Source organism: Canis lupus, chromosome 31 (genome assembly GCF_003254725.2).
Source record: "Canis lupus dingo isolate Sandy chromosome 31, ASM325472v2, whole genome shotgun sequence".
Lineage (NCBI taxonomy): Eukaryota > Metazoa > Chordata > Mammalia > Carnivora > Canidae > Canis > Canis lupus.
The window spans coordinates 30,964,852-30,979,486 of record NC_064273.1 but is presented as its reverse complement, the minus strand read 5'-3'; the positions used below and the strand labels follow the sequence as shown (position 1 = coordinate 30,979,486).

The 14,635-nt window shown below is 41.7% G+C and overlaps 1 protein-coding gene across 1 annotated transcript; it reads right to left on the bottom strand.

The window, feature by feature from the left end:
• Nucleotides 1–1,543: 1,543 nt before the first annotated feature.
• Nucleotides 1,544–14,439, bottom strand: LOC112661740 (carbonyl reductase [NADPH] 1-like). The gene is made up of 3 exons (XM_025449843.3): nucleotides 14,038–14,439; nucleotides 13,417–13,524; nucleotides 1,544–2,426 (listed from the first exon to the last, which is right to left on the bottom strand). The coding sequence occupies exons 1-3, from the start codon at nucleotides 14,324–14,326 to the stop codon at nucleotides 1,945–1,947; spliced, it is 879 nt and encodes a 292-aa protein (XP_025305628.1). The 5' UTR covers nucleotides 14,327–14,439; the 3' UTR covers nucleotides 1,544–1,944.
• Between the last annotated feature and the right edge of the window lie 196 nt (nucleotides 14,440–14,635).

The window sequence follows — 14,635 nt, the reverse complement described above, 5'->3', positions numbered from 1 at the left end:
CCTGAAGTGCCTACATTTCGGTTTGTTTAACGTAACAGTAAGTGTTATATATAATTAGGTGTTATTTTTAAAATAATGATGGGGGATCCCTGGGTGGTTCAGCGGTTTAGCGCCTGCCTTTGGCCCAGGGCGCGATCCTGGAGTCCCGGGATCGAGTACCGCATCAGGCTCCCGTCATGGAGCCTGCTTCTCCCTCCTCCTGTGTCTCTGCCTCTCTCTCTCTCTATGTCTATCATAAATAAATAAATAAATAAATAAATAAATAAATAAATAAATCTTAAAAAAATGCTTATGAAAATCTTTGTGACACCAGGATACATTTCCAAACTAGCAGTAGAAATACTATTGTCTTGACTTAGACATTGAGATTCCTCATGGATTGTTTAGAATTACAAGCAAATGGATGAAATTAATAGCCCTGTTAAATGGCAAAACTTGCAAAGGAAACCTCACTTTTAAATAAAGATCCTATTCTTATGTCAGGGGCAAATAGTTTTCATTTCTGTCAGCTGAAGACCTCTGGTGAAAAGTGAAATATAATCATGAGAGGAGAGGAGTCTGTACAACCTTGATGCTTCTGTGACAGGGCGAGGTGGTGGGCATTTAAGGAACCCATGGGGAGCCAGGCTTGGGGCAGGGTAGGAGGAAGCTTCCTCTCAGGGCTGTGGATGTGTCAGGCCCCACTATAGGGATTCATGGCAGATAACACTTTGCACCATCACTGTTTTCAGCCTGTCTCCCTGCATGAGTTCACTTCCTTTTCACAGGAATCCTATGACGTTTCTCCCATTGGACACTTGAGGAGACTGACATACAGCAACATGTAGGATTTTGTGCAAGGTCACCCAGTAAGGTGGCAGAGCCTGGATCTTTTTGATTTCCAGATGTTCGTGTTGAGAGCTTTCAAAGAGGAGAGAAGAAAGAATAGTATTGTGGTCCATCACGTATTCACCAAAGTAGGCTCCACAATGATGACTATTTTATTATTGGTATGTGTTTACCTTCTGTTGATATTTTGCTGAACCATGTTCATGTTACCAACTCGGTGACCCTTTATCCCTATGTGGGTAAGACATTCACCTTGAGAAGATTTAACAATAATTCTTACATACCCATTGATACCAGTCCACATTCACTTTCCCCCTTGTCTCAGATAGTCTTATAGATGTGTCTAGAGTGCTCAATCCCATTTCCTATCTCACAATTGTTTTTTTACCCAGTAAGTTTGAAATATGAAGATACAGCAGATATCTCTCCTTCATGGGGTTGCCCATGTCATAGGAGAGGCTGCTAAAGTATACTGGCAAGGGAAATCCAGCTCCAATCATGTGCTTATACATCACCTGTGGTGAGGTTCAGCTACAACAGCAGATTCGAGTAGGTCCAACAGAGACCATTGGCCTGTAAAGGCAAAAAGTACTTATTACCTGTCTCTTTCACTGATGTTTACCAAGCCTTGAGTTTAACTGTCCCTTCTCTTGACCTAGCTCCGAGTTAGAGTTTGGGGATGTTTGGCATAGAGCATCTGCACATGGACATTGACTTAGAATTTTAAAAAAATTTTTATTTATTTATACATGAGAGATGCAGAGAGAGAGGCAGAGACATAGGCAGAGGGAGAGGCAGTTTCCAGGCAGGGAGCCTGATGCGGGACTCTATCCTGGGGCTCTGGGATCATGCCCTGAGCCAAAGGCAGATGCTTAACCACTAAGCCACCCAGGTGTCCCCTAGAATTTTTATTGATATTATTGATATGTAATGTTCACTTATTATTGTCATCAATTCCACTTTTTCTTCTACATTACAGAAGAAATTAAAGAAAACTGCACAGAATTAGTACCAATACAATGTGAATACTCAATAGAGTTAGTAATTCCTTTTTTTTTTTTTGATAAGGATATTGTTGATAGCATAAGAGTTATTTTGGTCAAATCATGGCAGATATCAAATTACGATCCATGGAGGAAACTGAAAGGAGAGTCCCCATTGTTCAACTTTCTTTTCCATAACAAACTCGCCATGAGGCCCCTCAGCATCTGAGGGCAAAAGGGCTAAGTAGACAGGGGTCTCTGCTCCTTCTTCTGGGCTTTTGATGCCTTTTGGTCCACCCATGTCTGTTCTCAGCCACCCAGGGCAGCAGGCATTCAGGAAGATCTTGTCACCTCTTCTCTGCTCACTCAGTTTCCTGGCATGGATTCTGGACAGAATGGTGATACCCATCTTTGATATTCCATAGGTGACTAGTTTCATATCAGGCCAGCCCTCCTTCTTGTGCACTCCATTCTTTACGTCTTCCACAAACTTGTTCATGAGCATCCCCAGCTCCTCCTCTGTGATGGCCTCACTTGTAAACTTCTGTTGCAGTTCTGGGCTGCACTGTTTAAGGGTTACGAAGCCCATTACGCTAGACACATTCACCACTCTGCCTAAAATACAACACAAAGAGTCACAAAGAATGGCATGCGTGAGAATGATGAATACCAATATTGCTAGTATTTTGTCCATTTGGGAGACAATTTCTAGTTTGCTATGAGGGTTAATGAAGACTGCCTCTGTGACTCAAAGACATGCTGCAGTCTTGAACCTTGTTTTACCCATAATGTCTCTGATGATGTGACAGAAATGATCTACAGGGACTGAGTAGTGCCCAGATGTTCCAAAAAGAAGAGAGAGTGCCTTATACAGGAACATGGTAAGTACAGTGTAAGAAGGCACTCCCTGCCATCATGGGTAGAGAGCCAGTTTTCCTCATGGTCCCCTCTGGGACTGCCTGGAGACCTTATAGTCACTTGCGCAATGCTCTATGAACAAGTGTTTAGTAGCTCACAATCAGCTTCTGAGTTTAAAGATGGCCTTTTGAAGGTGAACAGACTACATTGGGGTAAGTCGATTTTTACTGTGCTGTGGCCAGCTAAAAGCAAATCACCTCAGTGGGCTGAGTTGCATGATGTTTTCTCTAGGTTTGGGATATCATTCTCTCAGGAGCAGTGACAAAATGCCTGGCCATATGGTCATGGAAAGGGGCAGTGGAAAAGTGACGTGTTGTAAAGAGATGCTTAAAAAGAAATGAGGTCCATGCTACACCATGGATGAACCTTGATAACATCATTGAAATAAAGAAGCCAGTCACAGGAGACCACTCATTATATGGTTCTCCATATATGGGATGTCCAGGGGAAAAAAAAAGTAGGGACAGAAAGTAGATTGGTGGTTGCTTGGGACAGGGGGGCATGGGGAACAGAGGGCTCATAGATAAGGGTACAGGAACTGTTGGGGTGATGACAATGTGCTAATCTTGACTCAGTGATGGTTCCACAACACTGCCCAATTGCTAAAATCTACGGAGTTGGATTCCTGAAATGGGTGAAGTGTACGATAGGTGAATTGTATCTCAATAAAGCTGTTAGAAGTGTAAAGCACTGACACTTTTCTCACTAACTCTTTTTTGAAAGTATAGTTAGTATTTATAAGAATGAACTTACATTGACATGTATAAGTCATTAATCTCATATTTTTACATTTATTTATTTAAAATTTTATTTATTTTAGGAAGAGTGAGGGTGCATGAGCTGGCGTTAGCAAGTGAGAGATGGGCAGAGGGAGAGGAATAGAGAGAATCCTAAGTAGACTCCCCACAGCATGCAGAGCCTGACTCAGGGCTCCATCACATAATCCTGAGATCGTGACCTGAGTCAGGTGATACCAAGGGTCAGTAGCTTAACGGACTGAGCCACCCAGGCACCCCTATTTTGATATTTAATTGAGTCTTTTCAGCATTATAGAAAGGTCATGAGATCATACCTACAGTCGGAGATCAAGAAAATTAGGAAACTTTCCTTTTTTTAATGTAAATAAAATATCCAGGAATGAAAGTCATTGCCACTTAAATCTGAGTTTCCTCCCACTAAGGAATGGCTGTGCCAAAAAAGTTCAGTGGAAGAGATGATGCATGGATGGTACTCTGACTCTTATAAAGTGGTGTTGAGAGAAAATTAAAACAAATTGTAGAAACTATGTTCTTAATGTATCCGTTTTCTAAGAGGAACACCTTTAAGAAAGGGGTCTTTTACTCCAGTACTTTATTTCATCAATAACATGTTAAGTGTAACGTTAGTGGAACCTATTTGTCAAATGTTTTAGTGAGTACCACTGAAAACTAGACAATACTTACGGAAGAAATTAAAGAAGACAGAAAGAAATGGAAAAACTTTCATGCTCAGGTTTGGAAGAACATATATTGTTAAAATGTCTGCACTACCCAAGCAATCTACATATTCAATGATTTACCTATCAAAATAATACCAGGTTTTTCATAGAGCTAGAAGAAACAATTCTAATATTTGCATAGAACCAGAGAAGAGAATGGTCTGGTTTCATTCTTCTGCATGTGGCTGTCCAAATTTCCCAGCACCATTTATTGAAGAGACTGTCCTGTTCCCAGTGGATAGTCTTTCCTGCTTTGTCCAATATTAGTTGACCATAGAGTTGAGGGCCCACTTCTGGGTTCTCTATTCTGTTCCATTGATCTATGTGTCTGTTTTTGTGCTAGTACCACAGTGTCTTGATGATCACAGCTTTGTAATACAGCTTGAAATCCGGCATTGTGATGCCCCTGCCTCTGGTTTTCTTTTTCAATATTCCCCTGGCTATTCGGGGTCATTTCTGATTTCACACAAATCTTAAGATGATTTGTTCCAACTCTCTGAAGAAAGTCGATGGTATTTTGATAGGGATTGCATTGTATGTGTAAATTGCCTTGGGTAACATAGACATTTTCACAATATTAATTCTTCCAATCCATGAGGATGGAATATTTTTCCATCTCTATGTATCTTCCTCAATTTCCTTCAAGGGTGTTCTGTAGTTTTTAGGGTATAGATCCTTTACCTCTTTGGTTAGGTTTATTCATAGGTATCTTATGCTTTTGGGTGCAATTGTAAATGGGATTGATTCCTTAATTTCTCTTTCTTCAGTCTCATTGTTAGTGTATAGAAATGCCACTGATTTCTGGGCATTGATTTTGTATCCTGCCACATTGCTGTATTGCTGTATGAGTTCCAGAGATCTTGGGGTGGAGTCTTTTGGGTTTTCTATGTACAATATCATGTTGTCTGAGAAGAGGGAGAGTTTGACTTCTTCTTTGCCAATTTGAATGCCTTTTATTTCTTTTTGTTGCCTGATTGCTGAGGCTAGGACTTCTAGTACTATGTTGAATAGCAGTGGTGAGAGTGGACATCCTTGTCTTGTTCCTGATCTTAGGGGAAAGGCTCCCAGTGTTTCCCCATTGAGAATGATATTTGCTGTGGGCTTTTCATAGATAGCTTTTAAGATGCTGAGGAATGTTCCCTCTATCCCTACACTTGGAAGAGTTTTGATCAGGAATGGATGCTGTATTTTGTCAAATGCTTTCTCTGCATCTATGGAGAGGGGCATATGGTTCTTGCTTTTTCTCTTGTTGATATGATCTATCATGTTGATTGTTTTACAAGTGTTGAACCAGCCTTGCATCCTGGGGATAAGTCTCACTTGGTCATGGTGAATAATCTTCTTAATGTATTGTTGGATCCTATTGGCTAGTGTCTTGTTGAGAATTTTTGCATCTGTGCTCATCAGGGATATTGGTCTATAATTGGTGAATTATAGAAACCAGATCTTTGGAATTAAGGTGATGCTGGCCTCATAAAACGAGTTTGGAAGTATTCTGTCCCTTTCTATCTTTTGGAACAGCTTTAGTAGAATAGGTAGTGTTTCTTCTTTAAACATTTGATAGAATTCCCCTGGGAAGTCACCTGGCCCTGGACTTTTGTGCTTGGGAGGTTTTTGATGACTGCTGCAATTTCCTCCCTGGGTATTGGCCTGTTCATAGATATTTTTGTCGTCAAGTGCATTCATAGCTTTCAAGGGTCATTTTAGGGACTCTAAACTGGAATACACATGGCAGGCATATGGGCTAGGAAGTGTATGGGCCATCCCAAAGTCCTTGTGCTAAGGGTGTATGAGTGCATTTGAATGTGTGAGATGTGGGTGAGTGTGTGAGATAGAGACTGTATGTGAATGTGAGTGTGACTGCATGAGTGTGTGACACTGTGACGTAGTGTATAAAACGGTTGCCCTATTTCTTCCTATTCCAGTTTTAGTAGTTTGTGGTTTTCCAGAAGTGCGTCCATTTTTCCTAGATTGCCTAATTTATTGGCATATAGCTGCTCATAATATGGTTTTTTTAAAAAATATTTTATTTATTTATTTATTCATGAGAGCACACACACACACATACACAGAGAGAGAGAGAAAAAAGAGAGAGAAAGAGAGAGGCAGAGACACAGGCAGAGGGAGACACAGGCTCCAGGCAGGAAGCCAGATGCAGGACTCAATCCTGGGTCTCCAGGATCATGCCCTGAGCCGAAAGGGCCACCGGGGCTGCCCTCATAATAAATTTTTAAAAATCGTTTGTTATTTCCTTGGTATTGGTTATAATCTCTCCTTTTTCATTTGTGATTTTATTAATTTGAGTCTTTTTTCATTTTAATAAGGCTGGGTAATGGTTTATCTATCTTATTAATTCTTTCAAAGAACCAACATGCAGAAGAATGAAACTAGACCATTGTCTTACACCATACACAAAGATAAACTCAAAATGGATGAAAGATCTAAATGTGAGACAAGAATCCATCAAAATCAGAGGAGAACCCAGGGAACACCCTTTTTGAACTTGACCACAGCAACTTCTTGCAAGATACATCTATGAAGGCAAGGGAAACAAAAGCAAAGATGAACTATTGGGACTTAATCAAGATAAAAAGCTTCTGCACAGCAAAAGAAAGAGTCAGCAAAACTAAAAGACAACCTACAGAATGGGAGAAGATATTTGCAAATGACTTATCAGATAAAGGGCTAGTATCCAAGATCTATAAAGAACTTATTAAACTCAACAGCAAAGGAACAAACAGTCCAATCATGAAATGGGCAAAAGACATGAACAGAAATTTCACCAAAGAAGACATAGTCCGAGCAATTGCACTACTGGGGATTTACCCCAAAGATACAGATGCAGTGAAATGGCAGGGCACCTGCACTCCAATGTTCATAGCAGCAATGTCCACAATAGCAAAACTGTGGAAGGATCCTTGGTGTCCATTGAAAGATGAATGGATAAAGATGTGGAAAATATATATAATGGAATATTAGCCAATAGAATGGCAAATACCCACCATTGCTTCAATGTGGATAGAACTGGAGGGTATTATGCTGAGTCAAGTAAGTCAATTGGAGAAGGACAATCATTATATGGTTTCACTCATACGGGGAATATAAAAAATAGTGAAAAGGATTATAGTAGAAAGGAGAGAAAATGAGTGGGAAAAATTAGAGAGGGTGACAAACCATGAGAGACTCCTAACTCTGGGAAATAACTTAGGGGAAGGGCAGGTGGGTGAAGGGATGGGGTAACTAGGTGATGGGTACTGAAGGGGGCATTTGGAGGGATGAGCACTGGTTGTTATGCTGTATGTTGGCAAACTGAACTCCAATAAAAAAATACATACATAGACACACAAAAGAACCAGAAAAGACACGAATGGCCAAAGTGATGCTGAAAAAGAAAATCAGAGCAGGAGACATCACCATTCTGGACTTCAAGCTATATTGTAAAGCTGTAGTCGTCAAGCAGTATGGCACTGGCACAAAACCAGACACATAGATCAATGGAATAGAATACAGAACCCAGAAATGGACCCACAAGTGTATCTTGTGGACCCACAACTAATCTTCAACAAAGCAGGAAAGAATATCCAAATGGAAATAAGGGAGTTTTTTCAACAAATGGTGTTGGAAATCTGGACAGCTACATGCAGAAGAATGAAACTGGACCACTTTCCTACACCATACACAAAAATAAAGTAAAAAGGATGAAAGACCTAAATTTGAGATAGGAAATACTCCCAATCCTAGAGAAGAAAGTTGGCAGCAACCTTTTTAGCTTGAGCCATAGCAACTTCTTACTAGATATATCTCCTGAGGCAGGGGAAACAAAAGCAAACATGAACTATTAGGACTTCATTAAGATAAAAAGCTTCTGCACATCAAAGGAAGTAATCAAAAACTAAAAGGCAATGATGGAGCAGGGAAAGATATTTGCAAATGACATATCTGATAAACGGTTAGTATCTAAAATCTAGAGAGACCTTATTAAACTCCACACCCAAAAAATACATATGTTCATACAAATGGGCAGAGATGTGAAAAGATGATTTTCCAGAGAAGATATCCAAATGGCTAATAGATACACGAAAAGATGCTCAACATCACTCATCATCAGTGAAATATAAATCAAAACCACAATGAGATACCACCTCATATCTGTATGAAATTCTAAAATTAACCACTCATGAGACCACAGATGTTATCATTGATGGGGGGCGGAGGGCGAACTCTTTGGCACTGCTGCTGGGAATGCAAACTGGTGGACACTCTAGGAAACAGTATGGAGGTTCATTAAAATGTTAACAGTAGAGCTACCTTATGACCCAGCAATTGCACTAATGGTATTTATCCAAAGGATATAAGCATAGTGATTCAAAGGGGTACATGTATCCCAATGCTTAGAGTAGCACTATTAACAATAGCAAAATTATTGCTAAACAGCCCAAGTGTCAATCAATTGATGAATGGATAAAGAGAATGTGATATATATATATATATACATATATAATGGAATATTACTCAGTTATCAAAAGGAATGGAAACCTGCCATTTGCAACAACATGGATGGAGCTAGCAAATAATAAATAAATACATAAATAAATAAATAATAGCATGTATTATGCTAAGCAAAATGAGTCAGCCAGAGAAATGCAAATATCATATGATTTCACTTATGTGGAATTTAAGACACATATGAACATAGGGGAAGGAAAGGAAAAATAAATTAAGATGAAAAGAGAGAGGGAGGCAAAGCATAAGAGACAGTTTTAGAAACAAACTGAGGGTTGCTGGAGGGCAGGACGGTGGAAGGTGGGCTCAATGAGGGATGGGCATTAAGGAGGGCCACTGTTGGGATGAGCACTGAGTGTTATATGTAACTGATGAAACACTGAATCCTATTCCTGAAACCAATTCTACACTAACGTGAAATAAATTTTTAAAAAGTTTAGTGAGTACTTCTCAAATATATATTACTTACAACTAGTTGAATTTCCTTCAAGGGGCGTCTGGGTGGCTCAGTAGGTGTAGCTTCTGCCTTCAGCTCAGGTCATGATCCTGGGCTCCTGGGCTCAAGCCCTGCATGGGGCTCACTGTTTAGCAGGGAGTCTACTCCTCTCTCTCTATGCCCTTCCCCCTGCTCTTGCTCCTGTTCTCACTAATTCTTTCTTTCTTTCTTTCTTTCTTTCTTTCTTTCTTTCTTTCTTTCTTTCTTTCTTTCTTTCTTTCTTTCTTTTTTCTTTCTTTCTTTCTTCCTTCCTTCCTTCCTTCCTTCCTTCCTTCCTTCCTTCCTTCCTTCCTTCCTTCCTTCCTTTCTTTCTTTCTTTCTTTCTTTCTTTCTTTCTTTCTTTCTCTCTTTAACTCTCACATAGATAAAAGCCTCAAAAAATTTATTTAAAAAAATATTACCTGCCTTTTCCACAATAGAAATAATACATATTAGTGATTCAAAACTGCAAAACACAGAAGTGTGTGAAATAAAGGGCAGGACAAAGGGAAGACAAGGCCCAAGGAAGCCACATGGGGTAACTGGTATACCAAAAAGGCAGCCGTCTTTACTCACAGGGGCTCAGGACCATTTTCTTACATACCTGTAGCATTGACAGCAGAAGGAGAAACTACTAAATTTCCGTAGGCTGTTTGTAATGAAGTGATGACATCTTTTCTATTCTGTGTTGTCTGTCTCAGGGGGTCTAGGATTAGCTATGAAAATACTGATCTATGTAATGAAGGAGGTCTGACGGGCAGTAGAATGTTTTTGAAGGTAAATTGCTAGATGTGGGTGCCTCTGCTAGTCCCTGTTCCCCAGGCCTGTCCACTCACTGACCACATCCCCAAGGTGCAGGGTGGCCACTTGGGGGCTCCTCGTAGGAATGAGTGAGACTGTAGATCCTTGTGGTCTGACAGCTCAGGACAGGAAACACAGGTGCAGGAACTTGTGGAGCTTCCATAGCAAAGACTCTGATGTACACATTTTTGTCGTCAAGTGCATTCATAGCTTTCAAGGGTCATTTTAGGGACTCTAAACTGGAATACACATGGCAGGCATATGGGCTAGGAAGTGTATGGGCCATCCCAAAGTCCTTGTGCTAAGGGTGTATGAGTGCATTTGAATGTGTGAGATGTGGGTGAGTGTGTGAGATAGAGACTGTATGTGAATGTGAGTGTGACTGCATGAGTGTGTGACACTGTGATGTAGTGTGTAAAACGGTTGCCCTTTCATAGTCATTGTGAAAAGCAGTCCCTCAAGTAAGAAAGGACTCTTGCACTGGTGGGGCTGCGGCGTGTGTCAGGCTTCCAGTTCATCCAGACCATTACTCTGCAAGTGGCAAGGGATGTATTTTTAGGAAATCTCTGTCTCCAAATCTCAGTGTTCTTAAGCAGAGCCACAGTGAGCTGGATATTTTAGACATCCTCTCCTCTGAGGTTATAACTTCAAGTGCATTCCTTGATTGTCAAGCCTATTCAAGGGGTGCTAAGTCCACAGCCATTTCTCATGACTTTTTATGATTCAACATTCATCACTTTCTCTCGAAGATTCATCTTTTCTCATATCGAGGTTAATAGTGTTAAGCATCTGGAATGATAAGGGATTTTCACAGAGCACTTCAAGGTTTTAAATGTGCCTCCAGTTGTTTTCCCTGAGGTGCCTGAGGCCCTGCAGTGAGGAAGACATTGGTCCCAATCAGCAGAGTCCTTTGATTTTTCTGTTTATCTTGCTATTTATTGGGTAAGAAGAACAGAAAATTCATGTGAAGATGGGGCTCCAGTGGAAAATACTTGAGGTCCTGGAGTAGTGGGAAGGACCATTATTAGTTAGGATGCCACATGACCTCAGTCTGCAACCAGCTGTGCTTGTGACCTTGAGATCTATTAGTTTTCTGTGTTCTGAATGCGGATAATATCTAAAATGCCTCGCATATCACATCTAGCCACCTATCCATTCTAGAACCACAAGATGTCAATATGTGTTTGTGAGCAACCTTTTCTACTGTACCTTCTCAAATGAAGATTGAGAACATTTTCTTTAAGGTCCTTGGTTAAGTGTAGCCGTACAAGTCTATATTTCCTCCTAGTACTTTAGCTAATATCTGATGAAATTTTCAGATCTGAGTTTTCAGATTTCAAATGTTTGCTTAATTTCTTACCCATGAGTATACTTTAATATCTTTTAAAAATAAGTGCATAAATAATTTAAAAGAAAAAAACCAGCAGTTTATCATTTTATGGAGAGTATCCTTCAAATAAGGGAATATGAATTTGGAGGAATGAGAGGGAAAAGCCATGGAATGTGGGAAGGGATGTTCATGGCCTTGATACAGATTGCCTAGTTAGGGTTGGTGGTGGTTGGGTAGATACTTATCTTTCTGTGGCTAAATTATTTTAGTAGAGCTCTTTGAAGAAAAGATTAAAAAATATGAAGAATCAACATTAACTATTTCTCAATGTTCTTCAGGTCACAATTCTCTTTTGTTTTGCCCTTCCATGCCTAAAAAACAGAGCCAATAGAGCAGACAAAGGCCTTTGGAATGTGTTCTGGACCCTCAGAGATCTCGTGATGTCATTCAAGACTTTTCTTTGTATCCTGGTTTCTGAAGTATGGGAGAGGAGGGACAGTATTGCTTTTGGTTATCCTAGCTAGGATTTCTCCCAAACAGTATCCCCAAAGAAAGTCATGTCCTGGTCACAGGAAATACTGTGGCTGCCATCCCTCCAACTAAGAAAAGAACCCTCCTCTTGCAAAAGACAAGAAAACCCTCTTTCACAAGGAGAATATAGCTTGCATGTCCATGTCCATGCAGTCCAATTTCCCTGAGGCAAGATCAGTAGTTTGATTAGAACCTGCCTTAGCAAATCCAGGAGAGCACTCACTCCTCATTCTGGTCCAAGGCCAACAGGCAGCAAAAACCAACACTGTTGAGGTAAGTGAGATCCAAACTCAGCCAGAAGACATTTTATCTTCTAAGGGGAAAAACTTTAAGATGTATGGGGGTGGCACAAGGAACTCCATCCCACCCTCAAGTGTTGTGGTGAGTAAAGGAGTCAGTGACATCTGAGAGCTGCCCTGTGACATGCCAGTGAAGCCGGTGTTGGGAGGAGTAGGAGAACTTTCCAGGACAGAAGAGGAATTGGGGGGCAGAATGGGGAGTCAAATGTACCTGCATGTAGTCTTTTTGAGGGAGACATAATCTTTCTAAAGTATCAGCTTATCTTAATTAGTGTAGTACATGGGTGGTGGTTCCCCCTTCAAGTTCACATGGGGTAAGGATTACAGTAGTTTACAACTAAGGAATGATGGCAGTCTGTTTTGTGCAGAGCATTGCAGAAGTTAAAGGGTAGTCCATGAGCCCAGACTTTGGCAGGTGTTGACAAAGATCCCTACAAGTTATGCTCAGAACCTAGGCTTTCTTTGCTCCTGAAGGACTTTTTGGAGTAAGTGAGCACTAAGAGAGTACCAAGAATGCCCAGAGAGGAAAAGACTGAGAACCATGGTCTCTTAGGATTGTTGCTGTGATCCAGAAATGGAAGCTGAGTGTCTGTTGTAGAGCTGTCATGGAGGAGAGGCCTGCAGACAAAATCCATAGGACAAGATTCATAGGATCACTCTTAGGACCTGATTCCTGATAATCAGGAGCTGGGCATGGTGACCTCATTAAGCATGGTGGGGTTTTTGAAAATGGTAAGTGTTGTGGAAATGTAGTTGTTTTAGATTAGGGTGTCGCTGAGTGCTGGAGGGGTATGATTTGCACATGGTGAGGAACAAGCAGGAAGGAACTATGTGTGTGTGGAGCTCTAGGAATGTTCTAGGTAGTTAACAGATTTTAGAGAGGGGACCTGAGAAGTTTGGGTAGTGAAGAGTCTACTGGTCTGAATAAAATCACTCAGAGAGGAGAGGGTTAAAAAGGGTCCAGGAAGGAATCCCAGGGCACTCCATCTGTGAGTGGTATGTCAGAGTAAAGGGCCTCACTAAGGAAAATTTTGAAGGAAGACTTAAAAGCTAAGACAGAGCCTCAGATGAAAGCAGGACACAAGGCACTGCTGACTCCCAGACAATTGTGTAAGAGTCGTGAGGCAGAGCAACACAGACCCGGGGGAGGCACAGCAAGGACGCCAGTGTGGCTGAGCAGGGAAAGGGGCCAGGGCACATAGATGAGACTAGAAAGGCAGGGGCCAGATCCTGCTAGAAACCCCACAGCTTGGGTTCCTCATCAGGCTCACCTTGGGGTTTCATTAGAGGCAGCAGTTCTCTGCACACATTTCGGGTGCCAAAGAAGTTTGTTTTCAGTGTCACTTCTGCTTGAATAGGTAGGGGTGTTGGATCACCAGCTGTTAGGAGAGAAGGAAAATAGATTAATAAATAGTAGCATCTGAAAAGATTCCCATACACTTGAGTAACTTTTTTTTTTTGCATGTTTATTCTGTTAAAATCTCAGCAGTGTCTGGGTTAGTGAGCTGTATGGTCTCAAGGTGATTTATCGGTTGTGTTGATGCCGTGTAGCTGTGTAAGTTGGCATTATTTGGGGAGGCTAAGGGAAATGTGCACAATGGGATTTCTGTTTATCTCTGTTTGGAATTTGTTGTTTCTTACAAAATAGGTTAAATATTCACTAAATGGCTCAGATCCAAACTGAGAGAAAAACAAAAAACTAGGTCAGGTCCCAGGCACTGTGGCTGGAAAGATTTACCCTCCCAGAGGCTTCTGTCTCTCTGTGCCTCCAGTCTGACCTCCCCCAGGGAAGGCCTTCTAGGCCAAATAGTAGTGGTTCAGGCATCAACCCCAACCCACTCTGGGTGGTCCCCTAATGGAGGTCTCCTGCCCTAAGTGTTCCCATTTCTTACTATCAAAGTTGATGCCTGCGTTGTTGACCAGCACGTCCAGGCCCCTGTACTCCTTGCACAGGAAGTCACGCAGGGTGCAGATGCTCTGTAGGTCATCAATGTCCAGCAGGTGGAAGCGTGGGCTCAGGCCCTCGGACTGGAGCTGCTGCACAGCTGCCCGGCCCCGTGCTTCATCCCTGGCAGTGAGCACCACATCCCCAGAGAAATTCCGGCACAGGTCCCTCGTGATGGCGAAGCCAAGGCCCTTGTTAGCTCCGGTCACTACTGCCACACGGGGGGCTGATGACATGGTTGTGTGGAGTGCAAGCACCAGCCTGTGTGGTGAATGGTTGATGCTGTGGACGACAGAGAGGGCTGGTGTTCCAGAGCCCTGGCCACAGTCAGAGATGCCAGTAGGACTGTGTTGTATGATCCAGCAGTGTGGCTCCTAGAGCCCAAGGCTCCGCCTCAGTTCCTCCAGTGGAGGAGGGACCAAATGTTCTAGAAGATTTCTTAAGGACATTATAACAGGTCTTTCTCTCCAGTAGCTGTACCCTGAGCCATACTGGGACTAGGCTCCCTTAGGGTCCCTCCTCTCAGACAAACAATGGTTCTCGTT